Source organism: Sciurus carolinensis, chromosome 2 (assembly GCF_902686445.1).
Source record: "Sciurus carolinensis chromosome 2, mSciCar1.2, whole genome shotgun sequence".
Taxonomy (NCBI): domain Eukaryota; kingdom Metazoa; phylum Chordata; class Mammalia; order Rodentia; family Sciuridae; genus Sciurus; species Sciurus carolinensis.
This window is the reverse complement of record NC_062214.1, coordinates 195,394,517-195,416,948: the sequence shown is the minus strand read 5'-3', so window position 1 is coordinate 195,416,948 and position 22,432 is coordinate 195,394,517. Positions and strand designations below refer to the sequence as shown.

At 48.7% G+C, this 22,432-nt stretch overlaps 1 protein-coding gene across 2 annotated transcripts in view; it reads right to left on the bottom strand.

Annotated features, from left to right (window-relative positions):
• Wdr25 (WD repeat domain 25) overlaps positions 1–22,432 on the bottom strand; it is a 134,887-nt gene that overhangs the window by 23,819 nt on the left and 88,636 nt on the right. For both annotated transcript variants that reach the window (XM_047538465.1, XM_047538464.1), the window contains exon 4: positions 15,404–15,534. In XM_047538465.1, the coding sequence (XP_047394421.1) occupies positions 15,404–15,534 (131 nt within the window). The remainder of the gene's footprint in view (positions 1–15,403; positions 15,535–22,432) is intronic.

Sequence of the window (22,432 nt, the reverse complement as noted above, 5' to 3'; positions counted from 1 at the left end):
ATCCCCTGGGAGGAGGAGGAGAAAAGATGGGCTTGCCTGCCTCCCAGCCACTGAATGGGAGAAGAGTCTCTCCCTGGCCCCACACAGGCCTATCCCTAACCCACAGAACTACCCCGGGGCAAAGGGGAGAGTGAGCAAGCTAGCTCCACCCACCCAAGGCACACAGTGGACTAGCAGAGACCTGGTGGTAAGAGAAGCATGCATGTGTGTATAGCTGTGACCCACCAAGACAGCAGGGCCAGGTCCCAGCGACCCTTGGGAGGACGGTGGGACCAGGCTAGCCACAGGACATACTTCTCAATGCTTGTGCCCTTCTGAGAGCTTGGGGCCCTCTCCACTCATCTTGGGGACACTTCTGCCTCCCCACTGTCCATTTCCAATTCCTAAACCCTACCTGAGTCCAAATCCTGAATTCTGTGCTCATCAGGCCTGCACTAAACAGGGATGCCTGTCTGAATGCTTGAGCACTTGGTGGGCTGTCAGCGAGTACTGAGAGAGGGTGTGCCGGAAGATGAGGATTCCCGGGACCTCCTCCACATCCCAGGACAGCAGCTCTGGAAGGAAGATGGCCTCCCGGCCCTGACTGCCTCCCTGGGGCTCTGACCCCAGGCTCCCTCAACTGCCCACATAGCCATCTCTCTGCACTCGCTCCTTCCCCAGGACGGAGAAGGGCATGCGTAAGCCTCGCCTACACTAGAAACAAGCAAAGGAACTCCATTCTTCTTCTAGAAGGAAGTGGGCAGTGGTAACCAGAACCTAAAAATCATGCATACCCTTTGATCAATTCCTCATCCAGGAAATTGGATGTTTGCCTTAATGTTTAATAAAAAAAACACTAAAAATATTATAAATACCCAACAATAAAGGACTGGTTAAATACATTGTGGCATATTGGGTAATTATTAAAAATTATAGCATCCAAAAACGTTTTAACAATATGGGAAATGCTAATGATATAATATTAAGCTGGAAGAAAATCACATAAAAATGTAAATGTATATGCATAAAACACTGGAATGAAGGATACCAACTGTCAAGGGCAGCGATGGCTGGGATGCAGATTAGGGGACTATCGTCCTCTTCATAGCACTCCATTCCAAGTGGCCAGCAAGGAGCACATCGCCTCTCGTGGCCAGAGTGAGCATTGTAGAGCTCTCCCCTACTTCCATCCTGAGGCTGTGGGTGGCAGCCAGGTCCCCAGCTGCACCTCTCCCATATGCTGCTTGCACCCCAAGTCACAGGGGGACCCCACCAGAGGTCTCTCATCAGTTCACAGCTGCTCTCACACCAAGTAACAGACTTGGAAAGGAAAGAGACGGGGCTGCTGCTGGCCGTGGGGCACCAGGTTCTTGTTAGGAAAAAGCCTTCAGGTGGTGAGCGCCCATACCAGGGTGTGACTCAGCGAGTGGAGTACAGAGTGGTGTCCAGTCCCCACTCACCCCTCAGCCAGGTGGCTGCGTGCAGGGGACCTCATGTGTTGGCCCTAGAAGTGGAAAGAACGGGGGCTGGCAGCAGGGTGGGTATCCTAAAGCTGCCATAGAGGTTCCCGGCTTGAGCCAGCAACGGGCTGACAGTGGTACCACAGCCAGCAAGAGCCATTTCCCATAGCCTCTGAGTCCTGCACACTAGGGAGACATCCTTCACCTGGAAAACGTTCAATGAATAAACAGTGAGGAGAAGCAGATGACCAGAACTTTTTATTTAAAAAAAAAAAAAAAAAATTAAGTCAAAGCTATAAATAAAAAGAAAGGCATGTGCTTGATGCAGCAGCCCCCGGAGGGTAAGGAGAGAGGGCTACCACTCACTTCCTCTCTGCAGACGTGGGACTTGATTTCTTATCAGCACACCCCATCTTCCTTCTCAGACTTCATGCCAGACCTGCTAAGAAAACCACACAGGTTTCCTCAGGAGTGGGGAAAGGAAGGCGGCAGGTGCAAGGAACACCCATGGGATCTGACCAAGTCGTTACCACCAGCCAACAACCAGGGTCTACTCATGGGGCACGAATCTCAACTGCTGAAACTCTCCTAAGTCATAAAATCTTTGGCAAATTACAGTGAGGGATTATGGAAGTTGGACTACAATCATTTACTCAAGACCAGTGAATGAGCCACCCACCATGTGGCGGCACACAAGGTCTGGGGACACCAGGCTGGAAAAGACCCCTGGTCTTATATCCCAGTGGGGGACAGCAAGTCTCCAGGCAGCTGAAGTCCCAGGGGAGTCAGGCTGTGGACCAGCATCCGCCCTGTCGGGATCAGGAAAGTTCCTGAATGGAGCATCAGTAGAGACCTATAACTTGGGTAGCATCTGGCCAGAGAAGATGGGAATTCAAGGCAAAGAGAAAACTGTGTTCAGAATAGAACTGGGGTCAAGCTGGATAAGTCCACCATAGCCTGCCTCTCCACTGATTCCAACTGAAGTGGATAAAGCACATAAAGCAGCTCCCTGAGGACTCTAAAGAGAGCATGTCAGCTAGCCTGAGAGATAACTGAAAACAAGAAGTGACCAAGACAGAGGTGACAGCCTACTTTCTTTTCCTTCTTTTTCCTTCCTTTCTTTCCTTTTTTACCTTCTTTTTTCTTATTTTCTCAAACAGCTGTGGGCTAAGAGTAAGACCTCAGTGGAACCATGGTGTCAGCTTCTGAGTATATGAAGCAAAAAAAAGAAAGAAAGAAAAAATGATAGAACTTAAAGGAAAAATATACAAATCCACAATTTTAGTTGGAGACAACACTCCCCTCGATCACTGAAAGAACAAGTATGAAAAATCAACAGGGACACAGAAAAACCACCAACCATCATGGCCCTGCTGCCACTATGGACCATTCCAGCCAACCACGCAAGACACAGCTTCCTTCAAGGAGCACAGGGAACAGTTAACAAAACTGCTGTCACCAGAATTCTGGGCAATGAAACTAACCTTGACAAACTGAAAAGAATAGAAACCACATAAATTATACTTCTGATCATAACAGAAAATATTCAGAAATTAAGGAAAATACTTCTAAACCTATACATCAAAGAGGAAACCAAAATAAAATTAGAAAAATAATTTATTGAATTAAAATTAAAATGCAGTACATCAAGATTTGGGGGATACAGATAAAGCAGTGCTTAAAGGAAAATGTGTAGCATTAAAATGCTTGTATTTAAAAAGAAAATCTCACAGCCAGAAATGGTGGTATGCATCTATAATTCTAGCAACTCAGGAGGCTGAGGCAGGAGGATCATGAGTTCAAGCCCAGCCTGAGTGATACAATGGGACTTCATCTTTAAAAAAAAAAAGAAGAGGAAGAAAGAAGGGAGAAAGAAGGAGAAGGAGGAGGAGGAGGAGGAAGAAGAGAAAAGACCTCCAATAATGACCTAACTTGCCTACTTAAGAAATTAGAAAAAGATCAAGTTAAACCCAACACAAGCAGAAGGAAGAAAGTAAAAGAGCAGAAATGAATGAGGCTGAAGACAGAAGAACAATGGAGAAAATCAATAAATGACCAATAACTGATAAATTTCTAGCCACAATGACTAAGGTAGGAAAAAAGACACAAATACAATTATTGATTATAAGGATGAAAGAGGAGCTAGCACTACAGACTAAAGATACCAAAAGGATAACAAGAAGTATTGTGAACAAGATCTTGAACATACATTTCACAACTTAGAACCAATTCTTCGAGGCATACCAAACTATCAAAGCTCACTTACGAGGAACTATACAATCTAAAGAGCCCTGCATCGGACCACAACAAGACCAGAGACAGCACTGCACACCACTGGTTCAGGGATAACCAAGAAGATGAGTCGTAATAAGTTCCGGTGAGGCTGTGAAAACACCCTGCTGGTGGGAAGGTAAGATGGCACAGCCACGGTGGAAAACAGGGACGGTTTCTCAGCAGGTTACACAGCAAGCCACCACACGACTCAGCAATTTCAATCCTTGGTTGAACCCAAGAGAAGGGAAAACAAAAATTTGTTCAAACAAAAATGACAAATGAACATTCATGACAGCATGGTCACAACATGCCCCCAAAATGGACACAATGCAAGTATCTAACAAGTGGCGAATGGATGGATGCAACATGGCATACCCAATCAATGAAAGGTTATTTGGCCATAAAAAGGAAGGACCCCCTGGCTAGCAGTCGGCAGGCAAGGAGCTCATAATAAGCATTTCTGTCCTAACAGCAAGTGAAAAGCTGAACAAACTAAAAATTCTTCTTAAGACCCACAAAACAAGTTAGGTAACAGGCAAACCTCTGCCCCCAGAAATGGGACCCAGATGAGCAAATACAGAGAGCCACAACCCCAGGAGCAGACACCCACAGGGATAGCACCAGGGACACAGACTAGGGCATGCGCGACACACACCTACAGGAATAGAGACCCACGTCAACCCTCTCCAGGGGCACCGTGCCATGGACAAAACTGCTGGAGGCTCAGTGTGGGCAAGTCTGGAACATAACTCTGGGGACCCGTCACCAGAGGCCCCAAAATATTCCATGAGTTTTATGCCAAGAGCTCTCCCAGATTCTTACAGTGAAGACTGGAGAACAATCCCCCCTGTGCTCCTGGCAGGAGGAGAAAAGGAACTACTGTATTGGGCATCTCTAGTCCAAAACTCTGAAATCCGAAATGCTCCAAAATCCAAAACTTTACAAATGTTGACAAGATGCCACGAGTGGAATCTGACCTCAGGAGTTGGGTCACAGTCAAAACACAGGTACACTCAACACAGCATGTGAAGTCATTGTCAGGCTGTGGGCATAAGGCACAGTGAAACATGAATGAACTCTGTCCCCTTCCCAAGATATATCTCATTATGTAGGTACAAATGTTCCAAAATCTGAAAATATCAGAAATCCAAAGCACTCTTGGTCTCAAGCATTTTGAGTTGAGGGTACCTGACCTGTACTTTGAAATACCACAGAGCATCTGCTCTTTATTTTTAATTTTTTATGTTTTTTTAAAAAAAATTATTGGTTCTTTTTAAAAAATTATTGCTCTTCTTAAGGATTTTGCACTTCTTAACATGTTCTCAGGAGGAACTAGTTAACTCCAGTTAACTAGCCTGCTGGGGTTTTATCACAGCCTAACTGACCTCAGGGAAGGGGATGCCCAACACCAAACAGCTCAAGCCCTCCCTATGGAGAGGACACCCAGTACCGGCTCCTCTGGCCTTCTGGGGGAAGAAAACACCCAATCCAGCCATTCCAGTCACCCTGTCCCATCTAAAGGGGGAGGGTGACTGAGCGGCACATCTGAAGTTCAGTCAGACCAGGCTTATCATGGGATTGACCCCCATCAGACTCCAGGACACCTCCCTCTCCTGACACCTCACCCCACACCAGCGTCCATCTGCAGCATCTCCATTCACCTGGCATGTCTTGTCTTGCTACTGAGAAAAAAAGCACAGGGCATACTAAAAGCAAAGCACATGTTTGTTTTCACTTACCAGATGGGGTGTTGGAACAGACTGTAAATTCAAAACACATGGTCACCATGCTAAGGGTCCTGGTGAAGTAGATGGTAGTCGCCACAGCTGGCACTTCGAACAGAGAGCTGGGGATTCTACAAGACATGCTTGAGATTAAAAAAATCCTCAAACAAAAATGAGAAGGCCTCTGATGGGGTCATTAGCAGACTGGACACGGACAAAGAATATTTGAGCTTGAGAATATCTCAGTAGAAACCTCCAAAAATTTGAAAAGTTAAGAGAAAAGACTGGGGCAGAGGTGGAAACAGAAGAGAATATCCAAGGACTGTCAGGCAACAACAAAAGGAGGGACATACACAAAGGGCAACACCAAGAGGAGAAGAGAGAGCAAAAGAACAGAGAGTATGCACAACTAAATGCCAAGATTCTCCAAAATTAGTATCAGATGTCAAATGGCAGGTCCAGAAAGCTCAGAGAACACCAAGCAGGACAAATGCCAGACACATAGACACACACACACACACGACACTTAGGCACATCGTGTTCAAACTACAGAAAATAAAATATACAAAAAAGATCCCAATAGCTACCAGTGGAAGAAAAAGCACCTTACCCAGAAAGTAGCAGAGAATCACATCCAGCTTCTTTGCAGAAGCCATGCAAGCAAGAGGGGGAAACAATATCTATAATGTTGGGAAGAGCCCTGCCAAGCTAGAATTCTCCACCCTGAAAAAATAAAGTTCAGAAGAAATAGAGACTTTCTCCAATAAAAACTGAGGGAATTTTTTCCCACTAGCCTGTCTTGCAAGAAAGGTTAAAAGAGGTTCTTCAGAAAGAGGGAAACGATCAGGGTCAGATACTTGATCGGCATAGTGTAAGATGAAGTTACAACTTTTTTATTTTAGATAATACAACAGATAATGGTTTTGTTCAAAACAATAAAGCAACAATATGTTCAATTAAGCACCCTCATGTGTTAGTGAGATGAATGCCAGCAATGGCATAGGGATAGAGGGAGGCATCAGGACTGCCGCCTTAGCATCAGGCCCTCAGCACCCCTGAGGATAACGTCATTGAAAGTGGACATGGATTCATTATAGATGTCCACTGTAAACTCTGGAGCAACTACTGAAAAAGAAGTCGGCTCAGGGGCAGAGTGCCTGCCCACCAGGTGCGAGGACCTGGGTTCAACTCCCAGGACTACAAAACAAAACAAGCCAAGTGTGGAGGTCATGTCTGTAATCCCCAGCTACTCAGGAGGCTAAAGCAGGGGGATTGAGAGTTAGAGTCCAGCCTAGCCAATTTAGGGAGACCCCCAACTCAACAAGAACAAAAAGAGAGAGTATTACACAATGATAAAGGGGCCAATTCTCTAAAAATACATAACAAGCCATAAAGTGTGAGCACACTACAACAAAGCATCAAAATACACGAGGCCAAAACTAATAAGAACCACAAGAAAAAAACAGATGAATCTACCATGACAGCCAGAGACGCCAGTGGTGCTCTACCAGAGGTGGACAGATTCAGGCCACAGGAACTCAGGATGCACTGAGCTCAACCCCACCATCAAGGAACTGGATATGACCGGCATCCATGGATGCAGCACCCAACCATGAACGAACACACTCTTCTCAAATTCGCATGGAACATTCATCAAGACAGACCACGTTCTGGATCACAAAACAGCCCTAACAACAGCAACAACACAGAAATCACAGAATGTCTGCTCTCGCACCACAGCAGAATTAAACTAGAATTCCAGAACAGAGTGAGGGCTGAGAAATCCCCAAATACATGGAGGTTAAACAACACACTCCTAAGTAACACCTGGGCCCAAAAGCACCTCCAGAAAAAAATTAAAGTATTTTGAATTAAATGAAAATGGAAAGACAACTTACCAAAATTTGCAGGATGAAACAAAACTAGAGCTTAGAGGCAATTTACAGCATTGTAAATTTCTGCTAGAAAAGAAGGAAGACCTAGAGTACACCATCTAAGCTTCTGCTCTAGGAAACTTGAAAAAGAAGAGAAAAGAAATAATAAAAATCAGAATGGAAATCAATGAAATAAAATAGGAAATTAAAAGAGAAAAGGCAATGAAAACGAAGACTGGTTCTTTGATAAAGCTTAACAAAATCAATAAGCCTATAATAGCCAGGCTAAGAAAAAAAGAGAGGACACAAACCACTAATATCAGAAATGAAAGGGGGGCCATCACTAGGGATACCACAGACACTGGAAGAGCAATCTGACCTGATCATTTGGATTAAGTGGATTAGCACCTCAAGCATGCATGAAGAAGGGTTTTTTTGTTTTTTTTTTTTTTCAGGGTTTCTTTCTAAACTGATGAAAAAGTACTAACCTACTCCGGTGATGGTTGCATTATGCTGGAAACATACTAAGAACTACTGAATTGTATGCTTCAAATGAATGAATTGTGTGGTATAAAAATAAAGCTGTTACCAAAAACTAAGTATTTAAAGTATATTAAGACAAAAAATAACTTAGGCATCATGACCATGAGTTTTTGGACACTATTAGTTAAACAAGGTTAAAATAAGTTGGCAAGTAAAAGGACTGTGAATATTTTAAAAAATAAATTTTTTAAACTGCAAGAACAGAAGTGTTGAGTGTAGCGCAGCACTTATTTCAGTGGCAAAAACACAGAGCATTCATAAACTAGAATTACATAAACACTGTATTTATATAAGCATTGCAGGTCCAAGGAACCAACTTCATGTTTTCTGATATCCGCTTCTGTATGCTTAAGGCAAAGGTTATCCAGTTGGGTAAGTGTCAATCAGTCTTTAGACATCTCCCTCCAGTGCCGTGGACTCCCATGATCACACACCAAGCTCACTGGCAACAGGAGTCTTCCGACCCAACCTGAAGAACAAGGAGGGGTGCAGAGTGAAGCTGAAGAGGAAGGCCTCAGAGGTTCAGGATTCTGGGAAATAACTGCCCACCTGAGTCTAAGATCTGGGACAACCTAGGAGACACACAGGGGCACCCTGGCCATTTGTGAAGGCAGCCAGTGATAAATTCATCAAACATCAAAAGAAAACAGATGTTCCCAGTGGTGGCCTCTGCATGTCTTCTGCAGACTGTGAGCTCCTAGGCATGGACTGCTGAGCTGGATTTTGTCATCCCATGCCAGGGACAATGCCTGGTCACTGGCAAGGACTCAGAAAACATCTGTGACATCAGGAAATGAAATGCACCCTCCTCCTGCCATAGGGAAAGGGAGGATTTAGAAGATCTGGGTTCAGATCCAGGTCCCTCAATGGCTGCCTGCCCATGCTGAGAGCCAAACCTTTTAGAACGTGTGTCCTCACCTAGGCTTCAGGGACAGAAAGGCTGCCCTCACAGAGGCGTAGGGCTCTGTCTTCAGGCCTCAGTTGCAGAGCTGTCCCATCCAGCCACTGATAATGGCAGACACAGCTGTGTGGCAGAGCAGGGTGGACCCGGGCTAGCCCACACAGGCTTCTCTAAGAGCCAAAGGCACAGCCTCACTGACACATCTTCACGTTCATGTGAGACCAACACTTCACTCTTCTATGAATGAGAGGCCCTGCAAGGGTTCAGGCATCCAGCCACCTGTGTTCCAGATCTGACCAGACCATCGACAGGTGAGTGCTTAAGGCGTACCCTGCGGAGGACCTGAGATGACCACAGCACCTGGCCTGCCCCAGGTCTGCCAGAGGAACCCAGCTCCAGCACACAGGGTGCTCGGCAGTACGCACGCTGGCAAGCTGGGGAACGGGAGCCCAGGAGAGCAAGGGCACCACATCCCACCTCTCCAGCTCTGCTGGTCTCTCAGACTCACGTGCATGGGAAGTTTGGCTTGCAGCAAAGCTCGGATTGTGGCAAGTACAGAGTCCAAACAGAAAGGCGTTTTAATATAAAATGGATGAAAGAGACAAATGGAAAGTAATCAAAACCTCATTAGGGCAAATAAGCAACCTGCCTACAGAAGCTGATGGCATTAAACCAAGCAGGCAAAGCAGAGTCTTCCCCTCAGCCACTGTCAGAAGAATGTAAACCGCAAGGATGCGCAACCCTCGTGGGCAGACACCCACGCTGGCTTCCCCCTAGGCACCCAAACCGTGGACCCCAGGACTGCAGTTCCCAACTCTGGCTAGACATCAGAATCACCTAGAGGGTTTTCAAAGATCTCAATGCCCAGGAGACTCCAGAAGGAGCCAGAACAGGCAGCTGTTTCTTCTAAGGCCCCCAGGTGGCTCTGACCATTGCACTAGGTCAAACAGTCCAAGCCAGCGGCACCTTTGCCAGCTTGTGTTATTCCACCCAGGGAACAACAGCCACTGGGGAAGGGGCCTAGATGAGCTGAGTCCTGAACTGTGAGCAGCTTCTCCTTTGGCTGGGCAGGAGAATTACCTGGGAGTTCTTAGGCTGGTCTTGACTGGGGCTCCTAGTCATTCTTTTGAGCCTTCCTCCCCCAAGGCCTCCCATATGCTCCACACTATGCCAGGTGCTGGAAATCAAGCAGCAAACCAGGCAAAGTTCCTGCCCCTAGGGAGATCACAGTCCACTGGGACACTACAGCTTACAGGGAGGGCCGTGGCCCACACAGGCCAAGGGCAAGCGACCTGTTCTACTGCCACCTCAGGCAAGGACACGCCTGCAGAGAGAGTCTGGAGCAACAAAGCTCCAGAAGATCAAGAAACCAACTCAAGACCTGGAAGTCAAGACATCCTTTTAAACACTTTAAAAACAGAAAAGAAAGAAAGAAAAGATGTAGAACAAGCATGAAATATTGAGGATCGTGTCAAAGCAACACCAAGGAGCAAAAGTGAGTGGGCCCATCAGAGCCGATTTTACCCGGAGAATCCCAGAGTGGGAGGGAGTCTGGGTTCCAGAGGACCCATGGGGGACCTGGAGGAGTCAAAGCAGCCGCTCTGACAGCACAGGCCGGCCTCCTCCAGGGCAGAGTTGGAGCAGACATCAAAGAAGGCTCAGCCCTGCCTGCCCGCGTCAGCCCGAGCACAGGGAGGGAGAGGAACGGGGGCAGAGTCCAGGCTCCAGCTCCAGAAGCTGTGCGTCCTAGATTTTCCACAGCTGCTCCAGTTTCCCGTGCTCAAACCTTCCTTCACTGAGAAGTAATTTGCTGAGGCTGGGGTTCCGCAGTTTAGTCTTACAAAAAGTGTGATTCACTAAAGATGCAATACAACTTTTAGGCCTCTACGAGCCTTCTTGACAAATCTGATTCATGATACAAACTTGGGAGGAAATTGCTTTTATTACCAATCCTAACTTTTGGCTCAAAATACAAAGTCATCTAAGGGTTGGGAACATAGCTCAGTGGTAGAAGACTAGCCTCTCTTGCTCATGGGCCTAGATTTAATCCCCATACCTCAAAACAAAACAAAACAGAAAGCACAGTCATTTCAAAGTGAGTTGAAGGTGACTACCATGGGACATTTCCCACAGGGCTGGTGGGCCCTGGAGGGCTGGGTCCATGTCTCAGACCTCTCCATCAGTTGTACAGCTCCCAAGATGTGCCGGGCACAGTCCTGCCTTCTCAAAGTGTGGTCCATGTGCCACCTTCTGCTACATCTCCTGGAGCCTGCTAGCCACGCAAGGTCTCCTCACGACCCCGGAGCTGCCTCCTAATGTGAGCCCAGGTGCTCTCCACACTCATGCAGGCTGAGGATCCTGCTGTAGAGGCCACCTCATCATGCCCTTGCCACACCAGCAGGGACTGTGCACTTGAGCAGGGTAGATGATGACTTTCACCTTGGATCACCCAGCTGAGCAAGTGGGAGGAGGACAGGAACCCTGTCTCCTGCAGCTCAGGCCACTGGCCTGAGGGACTCAGAGGGGCTTTGAGAGAGAGGAGGCCCCACAGTACCATGAAGGTCAGACGGTGGACACCCAGAGTTCCGTTGGGAGGAAGAAGAGTCACAATGTGGTGCCAGAGGCCCTTGGCCAGCCCTGAGGAAGTGTGCTTACCTAGCTGGCTGGTGAGGAGGAGAAGTCAGGCACCCTCCCGTGATCATCAAACCCAAGGCAGAGACAGCCCGGAAAAGGAGAAAGGGGAGCCAAAAAGCTCATTTGCTGTAATGAATTGACTGGAAAAGTCCAAAATTCCACCACTTATCATTTGGAATCATAAAATTTCACGACTGGAATATACCTTAAAAGTCATTTGCTGCAATAATTTATCAGGCTCTGCACCCTAAGATCCCAGTGAGCAGTTGTCTGGCCTCTGGTGTCACTCTCCAGCAGTGGGCTTGCTAGCCTCAGTCCCATCGGCAGAAACCCCTCAAAATGCTGGCTCACTTTGACTCAGTAATTTGAGTTCTTAGACTCAAGCCTAAGGAGTATATCCCAGACATGGAAAAAACTAGGTGCACAAAGGTGTTTCTTATGGTAGAATATATTAATAAAGTAAACCCTGCTAATTTGCTAGGCAATTACAAGAGAAATGACTGACATACCCTCTGATTGAAGGACAGTTTCCCACCATCTAAAAAGCCATTCTCAGGGCATTTGGTTTCTGCCAGGATACACCAAATAGGTTAAGGTCTAGGGTTTCCACTTTGTCAGGCATTCCTGATAACCAATGGGGTGGCAAATGTCAGAACCAAGTCTCTCCTCACCAAGGGTCAGTCAGATGGTAAATATTTTTGGCTCTGTAGGCCATGTGGTCTCAGCTCCACTTCTGAACTGTGACAGCAGTATAGAAGGGTACATAAGCGAATAACTGTGTGTTCCAATAAAACATTATTTACAAACACAGGTAGGAAGCTGGATTTAGCTTTGGGCTTCAGTTTTCTGACCCCTGATCTCTATGTTCACATTTATTAGTTTTAAATGCAAAAGGAGATTTGAAATATCCTACATATCCAACATAAATGGCTTAATAAGTTAATGTATTCATTCATCTGCTACATTCTCTTCACAGAAATATACTGAGTGCCTGCCAGAGGGTGTTGCAGGTATTGCGGGTATTGGGTTGGGGCTGAGGTCGGGGCAAGGCAGGAAGGCATACTGAGTCAAAGGAATATCACCAAAGCTTTTACAAGAGCTCGTAATAACAAGAAGAACCCTTACAACCTAGGTGAAAAGAAAATTGTGAAGTTGTGTATAAATATAAGATCAAACGGTGTTTTTAAACTAAAATGTAAAACCATAGGGGGAAAGACTAATGAAAAAAATACACCAAAATGCCACTAGCTCTTACCTTTGGCTGGCATGCTGCCTCTCCCCTCTTTCCCTGGACTTCCCTTTAATCACATGGCCATGTTTGCATTTTATAACAATACATGGAAGGGGAAGTTGCCTTGATTTAAGTTAAGGCTGTGTCCCTGCTGCAGGGCCACTGCTGTGAGAACAGCACTCCTGAGTGGAGGGTTCAGCACCAGGGACAGAGCCACAGGCTGGAGGAGCAGCCCCAGCAGAGCCCAGGGGGCAGGCGGCCGGGGCCTCCCACAGAATCCCTCCAACAGGTGTCAAGCAAGAAAGTGTGGCTCCTGAGTTGGGCTGATGCACATGGAACTACCACCCCCCTCCGTGTGACTGGATGGGGAGGAATGTCGGTAAAAAGGGGGTAAAAACAAATACACACGGATCCCCTCACCCACTCCAGACAGGCCCATACCAGTCAACATCTGCCTCTGCTCTCAGAGCCCGCAGCTGGCGTGGGCCCTGGGAGAAAATCCGGTATTTTTAACAAACTCTGGAATCAGATGGTGTCTGTGGTGAGTAATCTCTTATGTATTTGGTCTTTAAGGCTAAAAACAGTGAGGGCAGCTTTCAGGGAGGCTGTCAGGAGGGGCTGGTAATCAGGCGGTCCCACTGCAAATGTTATGACGAGAGCTTCCGATTCACACGATGTGTTCAAATGTTTTCTTTCACTTATCATGCCTTTGTATTCTAAGCATAAAGCATTCTAGCATTTTTTTAATTCCACTGTATCCATTTCTTTATGGGTAATTTTCCTCTTTCCAAATATTTTTGTAAAAGTTTCTTTGTAAAAGAAAAACGTGGATTTTTTTAAAGAGTATGTGGACCTGTGGGTGCTCTTGAAGCATGTGCACTAAACTTCCTGTTCTCTACAGGAAGGGGTCTCTGCTCTTGAGTTCCCGAAACCCAGGCAGCCCGCTGGAGGAAGGCCTTCCTGGAGAGGCCACCTGGCTGCCCCAGTCAGACTCCCCAGAAGGACCTCTGCTCAGCACGGCAGGGCAGGCAGGCACAGCAGGCTGATGAGTCCCAGGGTCCCGACGGGGGGGCACGAGGAATTCTGCATCCTCTTCCACAGTCAGCACCCACACAGCCATTCCTTCAGCCTGTCCCCTCTGCCCAGGGCAGTGCACCTCAGGTCCTGGAAACGGCTTCCTGAAGTCGCCGAGCCCCAGAGGCAGGGGCCCAGCTACAGTCACAGACCCTCCTCAGCCCTGCTCTGGACACCCTGCTCACAGGCTTCCCACGGCTCGCACTGCTCACCCCAGCCAGGACACACGGCATGGGACATGGGAAGTGTCTGTGCCTGGGCCGTCCCCCTGCCCGAAGCCCACCCAGCCACATCTTGCTGGTCGCCGGTCCCCACATCTGGTGCCCCCTCTGTACTTGCATGCCCTGCAGGAAGCACCCTCCTTCCCTCACCATTCCAAAGCCAGGAGTCCACAGCAAACAGGAAGCCCTGTGTGCTGAGAGCTTACAACCGAGTGGTGGAAGATAGCAGATACATGATCATGAAGAACCCACAGTTCGCCAGGTGATGACGAAACCTGAGGAGATCCATATTACATTAGCAGGGAAATAGAACCAGAACCTAATTGTGTCATACAAAAAAAAAAAAAAAAAACTAAGAAAAATAAGGTGGTAGAGGGGACTAGTGAACACCAGTGGGCAGTGGCAGGGAGCTCTCATTGAAGTGGGTATTCAAGCAACTTCCAAAGGCACAAGGAGCTAACCTCTGCATAGAAAACTGGGAGAAAAAGCACTCCAGGCACAAGAAGCAGTGCAAAGGCCCTGAGGCAGGAATGCACAGGTGTGTTCTAGGGAAGGCATGGGGGCCAAAGGTATTGGAGATGATTAGAGGGGTGTGGGGAGATCAATCAGGCCTTGCAGGCCACTGTACGGATATAGGCTTTGACTGTGATTGAGATAGGAACCTGGAGATTCTGACCAGAAGGCTGACATGTCAGACTCAGGCTGCAGCAGACCGCTCTGGATGCTGTGTTGAGAAGACTCTAAGGTTCAGGGGAAGACAAACCAGATAAAAGAAAACCTCTACAACGGTCCTAGAAGAGACAACGGCAGCTGAAACCAGAGCTACGGCAGTGACATGGAGATAAGAAGTCTGAGGGTGGAACAACAGGATCTGCTGATGGTTAGGGTGTGGGGTATGGAGGGAAGAGCAGAGACAGACCATTCTGATGTTCAGGCCTGAAGGACTAGGAGGAGGAGCTGCCATCCAGGAAGTGGTAAAGGCAGCAGGGCAGCAGGTGGCAGGTAAGGGTAGGAGGGGAAACCCTACCAGCCTTTAAGCCCTGTAGGGAGGAGCACCTCATCTAGAAAGGCCCCTGCAGGCAGCTGAAAGCCCCTGTGCCCTCTCCATGCTGGCCTCTCCCCTTCTCCCGTGCAAGCCGGCACACATGCAAAGCACTTCTCTGCACCACAGTGATCTGCATCGGTAGTCATTTCTTGAGCAACCAAAGCTGGTTCACTTTATATCATCTGGAGGCAACTGCAGATAGTAGGTGTTCAACAAGTACTCTAGTGATACACTGCATAGGACTGCACCTATGATGCATCGAGAGTTGAACAAATCAAAGACGTTCTCTCAGAAGATCTCAAAATTCTGCTGCACTGATTAACTACTCAGTAGTGATTACTCCGTCTCAAGGGCCCTACATGTGGAGGCTGACTGTCCCCAGCTATGCAAGTCACCAGGGTAAGATCTCCTGGGGAAAGGCCAGCTGGGAAGAAGGATGTTACCTTGCCGGTCCTTATGTCCCATGCTTTGATTTCAGAGCTGAAGCCTCCACATAAAAAAACACTGTGATCTTTTGGGTGAAATTTCAAGGTGGTGATTCTAAAGTCACTTCGACCAGTAAATAGCTGAGTTCCTGCAACACAAAGAGAAGAGAGGGTTAGAAAATATTTCAATCACAAAATAAATATCTTAAAGCTAAGAGACCACCTGGTAAGGAGCCCCCAGAAAGGGACAGGCCCCACGTGGCCACGGGAGACCTGGAAACACAATGGTGGCAGCAGCACACTGCCTGCATCTGCACCAGCCCTGTCCACGCCTGACTGAGCTCTCCCCACACACAGGACCTGACACACTGGGCAGTGAGAGTGGCCTTATAGTAGCCAGGCCACAAAATGGACAAGAGGTGTGGCTATTGGGGTCTCACTGGTCCTACAGGACTCAAGACTGTTGTGGTGGTGTTTGTATCTGTCCAGGACTTGTGTGCACAGTGCGAGTGTTTGTGTGCACACAGGCATACACGTGGGTGGAAAACAGCTCCAGCAGCATGATTCTTTACAGGTGAGCTGCGCAACTTCAGAAACGCCAATCACTCAGGCCGGGCAAAGCCAGTGCTCCTTCCAGGACCTGGGGGGCTCCACGCCCCCCGAGCACTGACTAATTCTCACTGGTACACCTGAAACTGCATGGAGAACCAAGTCCCACAGGAAGGCATGCTCTCGGTGGGAGTGTGAGGCCCGCCCCTGCCATGTCCCCTGGGGCCAGGGTCACATACCAGGCATGGCACCTGCCCAACACCGGCCCTCAAGACACTTGGTGAGGTCCCCCACAGCACAGCAGGGAAAACCTCCTCTGCCTGTGGCCCACAGGACTCTTCACCTGCAGTACAAGAGGCTGGGGGCTGAGGAGGAAACCAGTGAGATGCCGAGATCTGGCATCATGCCCTGGAAGGCCCAGGATGCAGTGTTTGCTCATTCAATTCAGAAAGTGCTTCCTAAGGTTACCCTGCTTGGTGTGCTGGGACCCACACTTCCCTCCACCTTCAGTGCAAAGGATCCTGCAAACGTTTCACTAGTAAAGCCTCCATTTCCCTAAAATCAAATAACAGCTCCTGCCACGAATCATAAAGTATCAGAATTGCATTCTCCTATTTTTAATAACCTAGCTCAAATTCACTGACGTCTTCATTTAAAGAATTTTAAAACATGGTGCATGCCAGAGGCTTGGGAGGCTGAGGCAGGAGGATCATGAGTTCAAGGCCAGCCTCAGCAACTTAGCAAGCCCCTTTCTCCAAATAAAATATTAAAAAGAACTGGGGATGTAGCTTGGTGGTTAAGTGCCCCTGGGTTCAAAAAAAGGGGGGTGGATTTTAAAACAGATTAAAGAAACACTAAGCCTAGGCTAAGGGTACAGATGTTAAGGTTTCTAACAGATGATATTCCTAAACTGTTCTTGGCCAAAACACACACACACACACACACACACACACACATACACACACATACATACATACACACACACACACACACTCACAACAATGGAAACAACTGAAAACATTGGCTTCTGTGGCTGGCGTACAGTCAGTGGTACAGCATGTGCTTAGTACGCCCAAGTCATGGGTTCAATCACCAGCACCAAAGAAGTGTCTGCTTTCAAGAAGTTCTCTCCATGGTAAATGTTTGTGGAAGGCAGGACTTTCATCCTTGGTCAGAGTACCCTTGCCTTGACGGAAAACTAAATACACTGATTTTTAAAATACGCTCTAGGGGCCTACAATCAGCAGCTGCTTGTCATCACAGAAAAGTTGGGAGATATTTGGAAAATCTATACCTCTTTAAGCTCCACAAGCCTAAACCATCTTACTACAAGATGCAGGTAGCAAATGAGATCTCCATGGGCACCTGGTGCCAGTGCTGACAAAAGATCGACTCTGGTCACGGAGGTTACAGCAGAGAAGGGCCTGGCTGTCCAGCCCAAAGGAGCAGCCATGGCAAACCTCTGACTGATGGGATGTTGCTGTGACATTTAAAACGGCAACTGCAAACTGCAGCCTGCAGCAAGATGGCTGATGCTTGACACTTCTTCTCAATCGCAGAGCTCAGCAGGAACCATGTGGTAAAGACCAGGAAAAGAGCCACCAGATGAAATGCACTGTTCTAGGGTAGGAAGATAACTTCTAAATTATGCTAGTACTTTCTTTATAATAATGTATTTCTAACATAGAAAGAATTCTTTAAAAAGTCACCACAGAGCCGAGCAGACGTCTGGGTGCCTTGGGGCTGAGCTCCTCCCTCATTAGGTCAGCAGATACTATGACCCTTGGGTAAAAGTTTTAAATCACTTTTTGAGGATTAATCTAACTGGAAATCTGGCATTTCTTGAATTTTACTGTTCTTTTCCTTTCCTGAAACTTATCTGGAAACCAAGCTCTCCTTGCCTTTTAAACTTGCAGCTGGTAATCAGAAACCAACGACACTGTGCCCTGCTGGCAAATTCTCCCACCTACAAGAAATGGGCAGAGGGGGGTCACTTCCCCTCAGTCTCCACGTGCCCGCATCAGGCTCCTCGGGAAGCTTGCTCCAGCCAAGTGGCTGCGAGTCTGTTGAGAGGCCACGGGTGGCAATGACCCACATCCTCTCCAAGGAAAAGGAGAGCAAGGGCCACTGCAGACACACACCAGCCAGAGGTGGGGTGGGCCCGCAGCACCTCAGGCAGCTGCGCCCACTGCCAAGCAGGCTCAGCTGCAGCTCTCTGCCAATCCCCAAATCCAAAGGAGCAAAGCTCTACCTGCCTGGAGGTGAGGATGCGTCCCCGCTTCCTGGACTGCCACAGAAAGCCATATGGAAATGGCGGTGAATCACCCACATGTTCTTTCAAAGAGTGCAGCAACACAGCCTCGCCAACAATGAGGAAGAAAGGGGAAAACTGAGTTGCTAAAAGACGGTGGTTGAAGTTCTCCGACCCAAAAAGAAAAAAAACCTTGCATTTCTGAATGCTATTTTTCCTCAACCCACAAAGAGACTGAGAATCTGCCTTTTAAATACAAAAATGGCTCGTTCCTTCAGAAGACAGGCTACAGTGTATATTTTTCCTCTTTTAATAACTATACCTTTAAAAGACTTTTCAACTTTTTAATAAGCTTCCAGACACCTCATGGAAAACAGTAGGGGGAAAGTCTACTAAATAAAGAGGCCTCAAACAAGACTTGGATTCAGAAACAGGGACTGATGCTACCAGGACTTGGCCTGTGCTTGTATGTTTTTCCACACCAGGAATGGAGCCCAGGTGAGCTACACCCCAAGTCCTTTCTAAATGCTTTTAATTCTGAGACAAGTTCTCACTAAGTTGCTGAGACTGGCCTCAACTTGCGATCCTCCTGTCTTGGCCTCCCAAGTCTCAGGGATTACAGGCTATGCCACAGTACCCACTTGGGCTTGATGTTTGAAGTGGGAGGAGGCTGGCACAGACCAGCTCCACCACCTCCAGAGGAGGGACTGGGCTGGTTTCTCTGTCTGCTCACGCTGTCATGAGGACTGAAAGCTAAGTGGTCCACGAGGCACTCCATGGAGCAAGTAACAAAAGGGAGCCATGGTAGCTTGAAAAATCAAACCCGACCTGCTGGATTCGTCCTTGGTTAAATTAAAAGCTAAAACCAAGAGCTACTGGCTTTTAACAGCAGGAACCTTGAGAGAGTAATGATTGTTGAGCTTTGTCATGAGGCTCTGAGGATGCTGCCCTGGGCTGGCCCCTGCATTTGCTGAAGGGACAGGAATGCAGGCTGGAGGACACTTGCCAGCAGAGCACCTTGACTGTGAGCAGCAGACATGCCAGAGCCCGAGGGCGTTCTAAGATTTGCTGCCTCCCTTCCACAGGACAGCACTGTTCACCAGCTCCCCTGGGGCAGGGCCTCCTGCAGCCCCTGGCTGATTGTTATTCAACCTTAAACCTGGAGACTAGCTTGCTTGTTTGTCTGTTTATTATTATTATTAAATTCCATTTCTTCACTGTATGCTTATTATAGGAAATTGAGCTCTAAAATATTTAATCCACTGGTGCTGGCTTTATTGATCTGATTATAATGAGCTCAACCAGTATAAAAATTGCTCAGATTTTATTAAGTTAAGAAAAATTACTTCTTTTCTTTCTTGAATCAATAATGATACAAAAAAAAATGAATTCTCAGGGCTGGGGGTGTGGCTCAGTAGTAGAACACTTGCCTAGCGTGTGCGGCCTGAGTTCAATCCCTAGCATGAAGGTAAATAAATGATCATTAAAGCAAAAGCCCGTTTGAAAGACAGCATGGAAACTCAGCATGCTCTCCTGGCACCATGGTTCCTGCCAGTGCTGCCAGACTCTGGGGCCACCGTCACGGGGCCCCACAGCACTGCACCCGGCTCCTCAGCACTGCTCCTCTGGCTGCCCTGTGGCTGAGGCAACACCACCTGTCTGGTCTCATGGTGGCCCTGGGGGACCCTATGGTCACACCGCCCCGGAACCCTGGGGGCCCTCCACTTCATCCAGCATGTCAGTCCCCAGTCCAGTTCCTGACACTTAACTGGTATTTTGGTCAAATGAAATCCAAGTGCAGGTCCCCAGGGAAGAGAGAGGACATCAATGCCCTCCTTCCAGGGAGCTCCTGTTGACCAAAAAACGGAAGATGGTGCTGGTGTTGAGCACGCTACCTCCAGGCCATCTGGGATGCACGTGTCACCCCTCAACCCTAGCTGGCTCGGCAAGGTGGGACACTGTGAGGCCCCATGACAGGGTCATGCCGAGACCGTTGGACCCACCTAATCCCAGAGCCCCTATCCATGACCTTTCCTTCTCCTGAGCTCTTTGTTCACATTCACGACGCACAAACAAGGAGGGAAGCTTTGACAAGGGAAAGCTCGCTGCTGGCTCATGGCAACTGAGCCCATGTTCCGAGGCAGCAGGCACATGACTCATTTGGTTAAGATCAATATCATTACACTCAGCCTCCGGGAAGTACTCAGCCAGCTGTAAATTTAAACATCCTGACTCAAAGTTAACCAGAAAAGCAGCTCACTAACTTCCAAGTCAAACCTGATGTATAGAAATGGACCATCTCGGCTGGTGGGGTGGAGGGCAGAGGTGGCCTGTGCCCGGGAACCTGACGGCAGGGCTCTGGCCAAGCAGCAGTCCCTCCAAGTCCTGCATCCGCACTGGGCACCTGGAACCATAAGCCCCTTCAGAGGTGTTGTGAAAACATGCCCTGACACACAAAGTGCCTGACCAGCAGCGGCTATGGCCGCACCTCTGTGGTTACAGGAGCAGCAGCAGGAGTAGTAATGGTGTCACTGCTGTCAATGACCTGCGAGACTGACATTACCAAAATTAAAAAAAAAACAGGGTCTCCACCAGCAAGCCATGCTCGGAGCTTGCACATGCACTGGTTTCTGGAACCTGGGACCTCCCGTCTACCAGCAGACACGCAGTGGCTGCACTGTGGCCCCGGGGCAGTCTTCGAGGTGCATGATGCAAGGTAGAGACACACTTTCTAGAGCGGGAGAGAAGCAAACAGGCAGGACGGTAGTGAGCTCAAAGGCTGAGCCCCACCCCCACCCTCCACCCCCGGGAAGCCCGAGGAACATTCAGAGAGGCCCTGGAGACCCTGGTGTTCCTGGGACTCTCCTCACTCTTCCCCTGTCAGGTGTCCTGAAGTCCTCAGGGCCGAGTTTCCCCCAGAGCATGACTGATGACAGCTAGAGAGGCACCTTCAGCCTGTCACTAATCAGAGGGGTTGGTCAACATCGGTCCAGGTACTCATTCCCAGGCCAAGCAGCCCCTAGCAGCCAGGCTGAGCACACTGCTTTTCTGGGGCAGAGAGAGTTGTGGGGACAGCCTGCTACTCCTATGCCTCTGCAGGAAACCTCGGCCAATCACCGGGTCCCATGTTGGATCCAGCTGTCGCCATTGGCCAAGTGGCCTTAAAGCCACAACACACTCTAAGCCTCCGTCTCTGCATCAAAGAAATGGACATAAAAATACTGCCCTCACAGCTAGAGAGAGACCAATGTGACATGGAGCACAGGTACAGCTCCACACACGCCTGTCAGCCTGATGGAGGCCAGGCAGAGTGCTGAACAGACCCTCACCACCAAGCCCACAGGAAGGTTTGGACACGGGTCATCCTCCATCCTCAGTGCCCCTAGCTGGAAGGAAGTCCTGAAATGATGTGAAAGCAAGGGTAGTGCCAGAAGATGCTCCTTAGAAAACAAGGTCACGTAGCGTCCAGTCCCAGCTGACCACTCATTTACACACACCATGGCCCCAACAGAAAACCAGGGACATCCAGAGCAGGAGGAGCAGGACGGGGGTGGGGGACAGTGGAACTTCAGGCAGTGGGTATCCCAGTGAGAAGGGCAGGCCTCCCCCACACTGACACCTGAGCTCGGGAAGGGCAGGCTGTGGGGGCCTGCAGGTCCACCCCAGATCCCAAATAAAGGGCGCATGCAGCCCCATCACCAAAGAAAGCTGCCACCCCACCACTGTGGAGAAGGGAAACCCGGAGGGGAACCAGGGAGAAGCCCTGATGGCTCAAGGTCTCCTCACAGTCTGCCCTGAAGCCCTGAATCCCCAGTCGGGGATTCTGCAACTGACACCCTAAAGTGGCCCCATTTGGGGAATTATTCCAATAACTGGGACTCCCTGGACAACTCCGCAAGAACAGGTCTTCACAGAGCAGTGACAAAGAGAAGAGGCATCCTCTGCTGAGGGCCTACCAGAACCCAGTGCTCTGCAGAGCCCTTTGCAAACACCCCAGGGCTGTCCCGACAGCCTGCCAGCCAGGCTCCTATAGAAACAGGCCAAGGACACTCCCAGCTTGCCAGGCGCAGGGTGGCATGGGAAGTGGAAAAGCTCAAATGTGCATCCCATCCACATTCCATCCGAGAGCTGGGTGCACTTCAGGAGAGCATGCACACACAGGGGTACAAGAGCCTCCGGAGTGGCCGCAGACGTGCGGTGTGGAGACCTGTGCCCCTCTGCAACAGTGGCCTTGACCGTCACGCTGG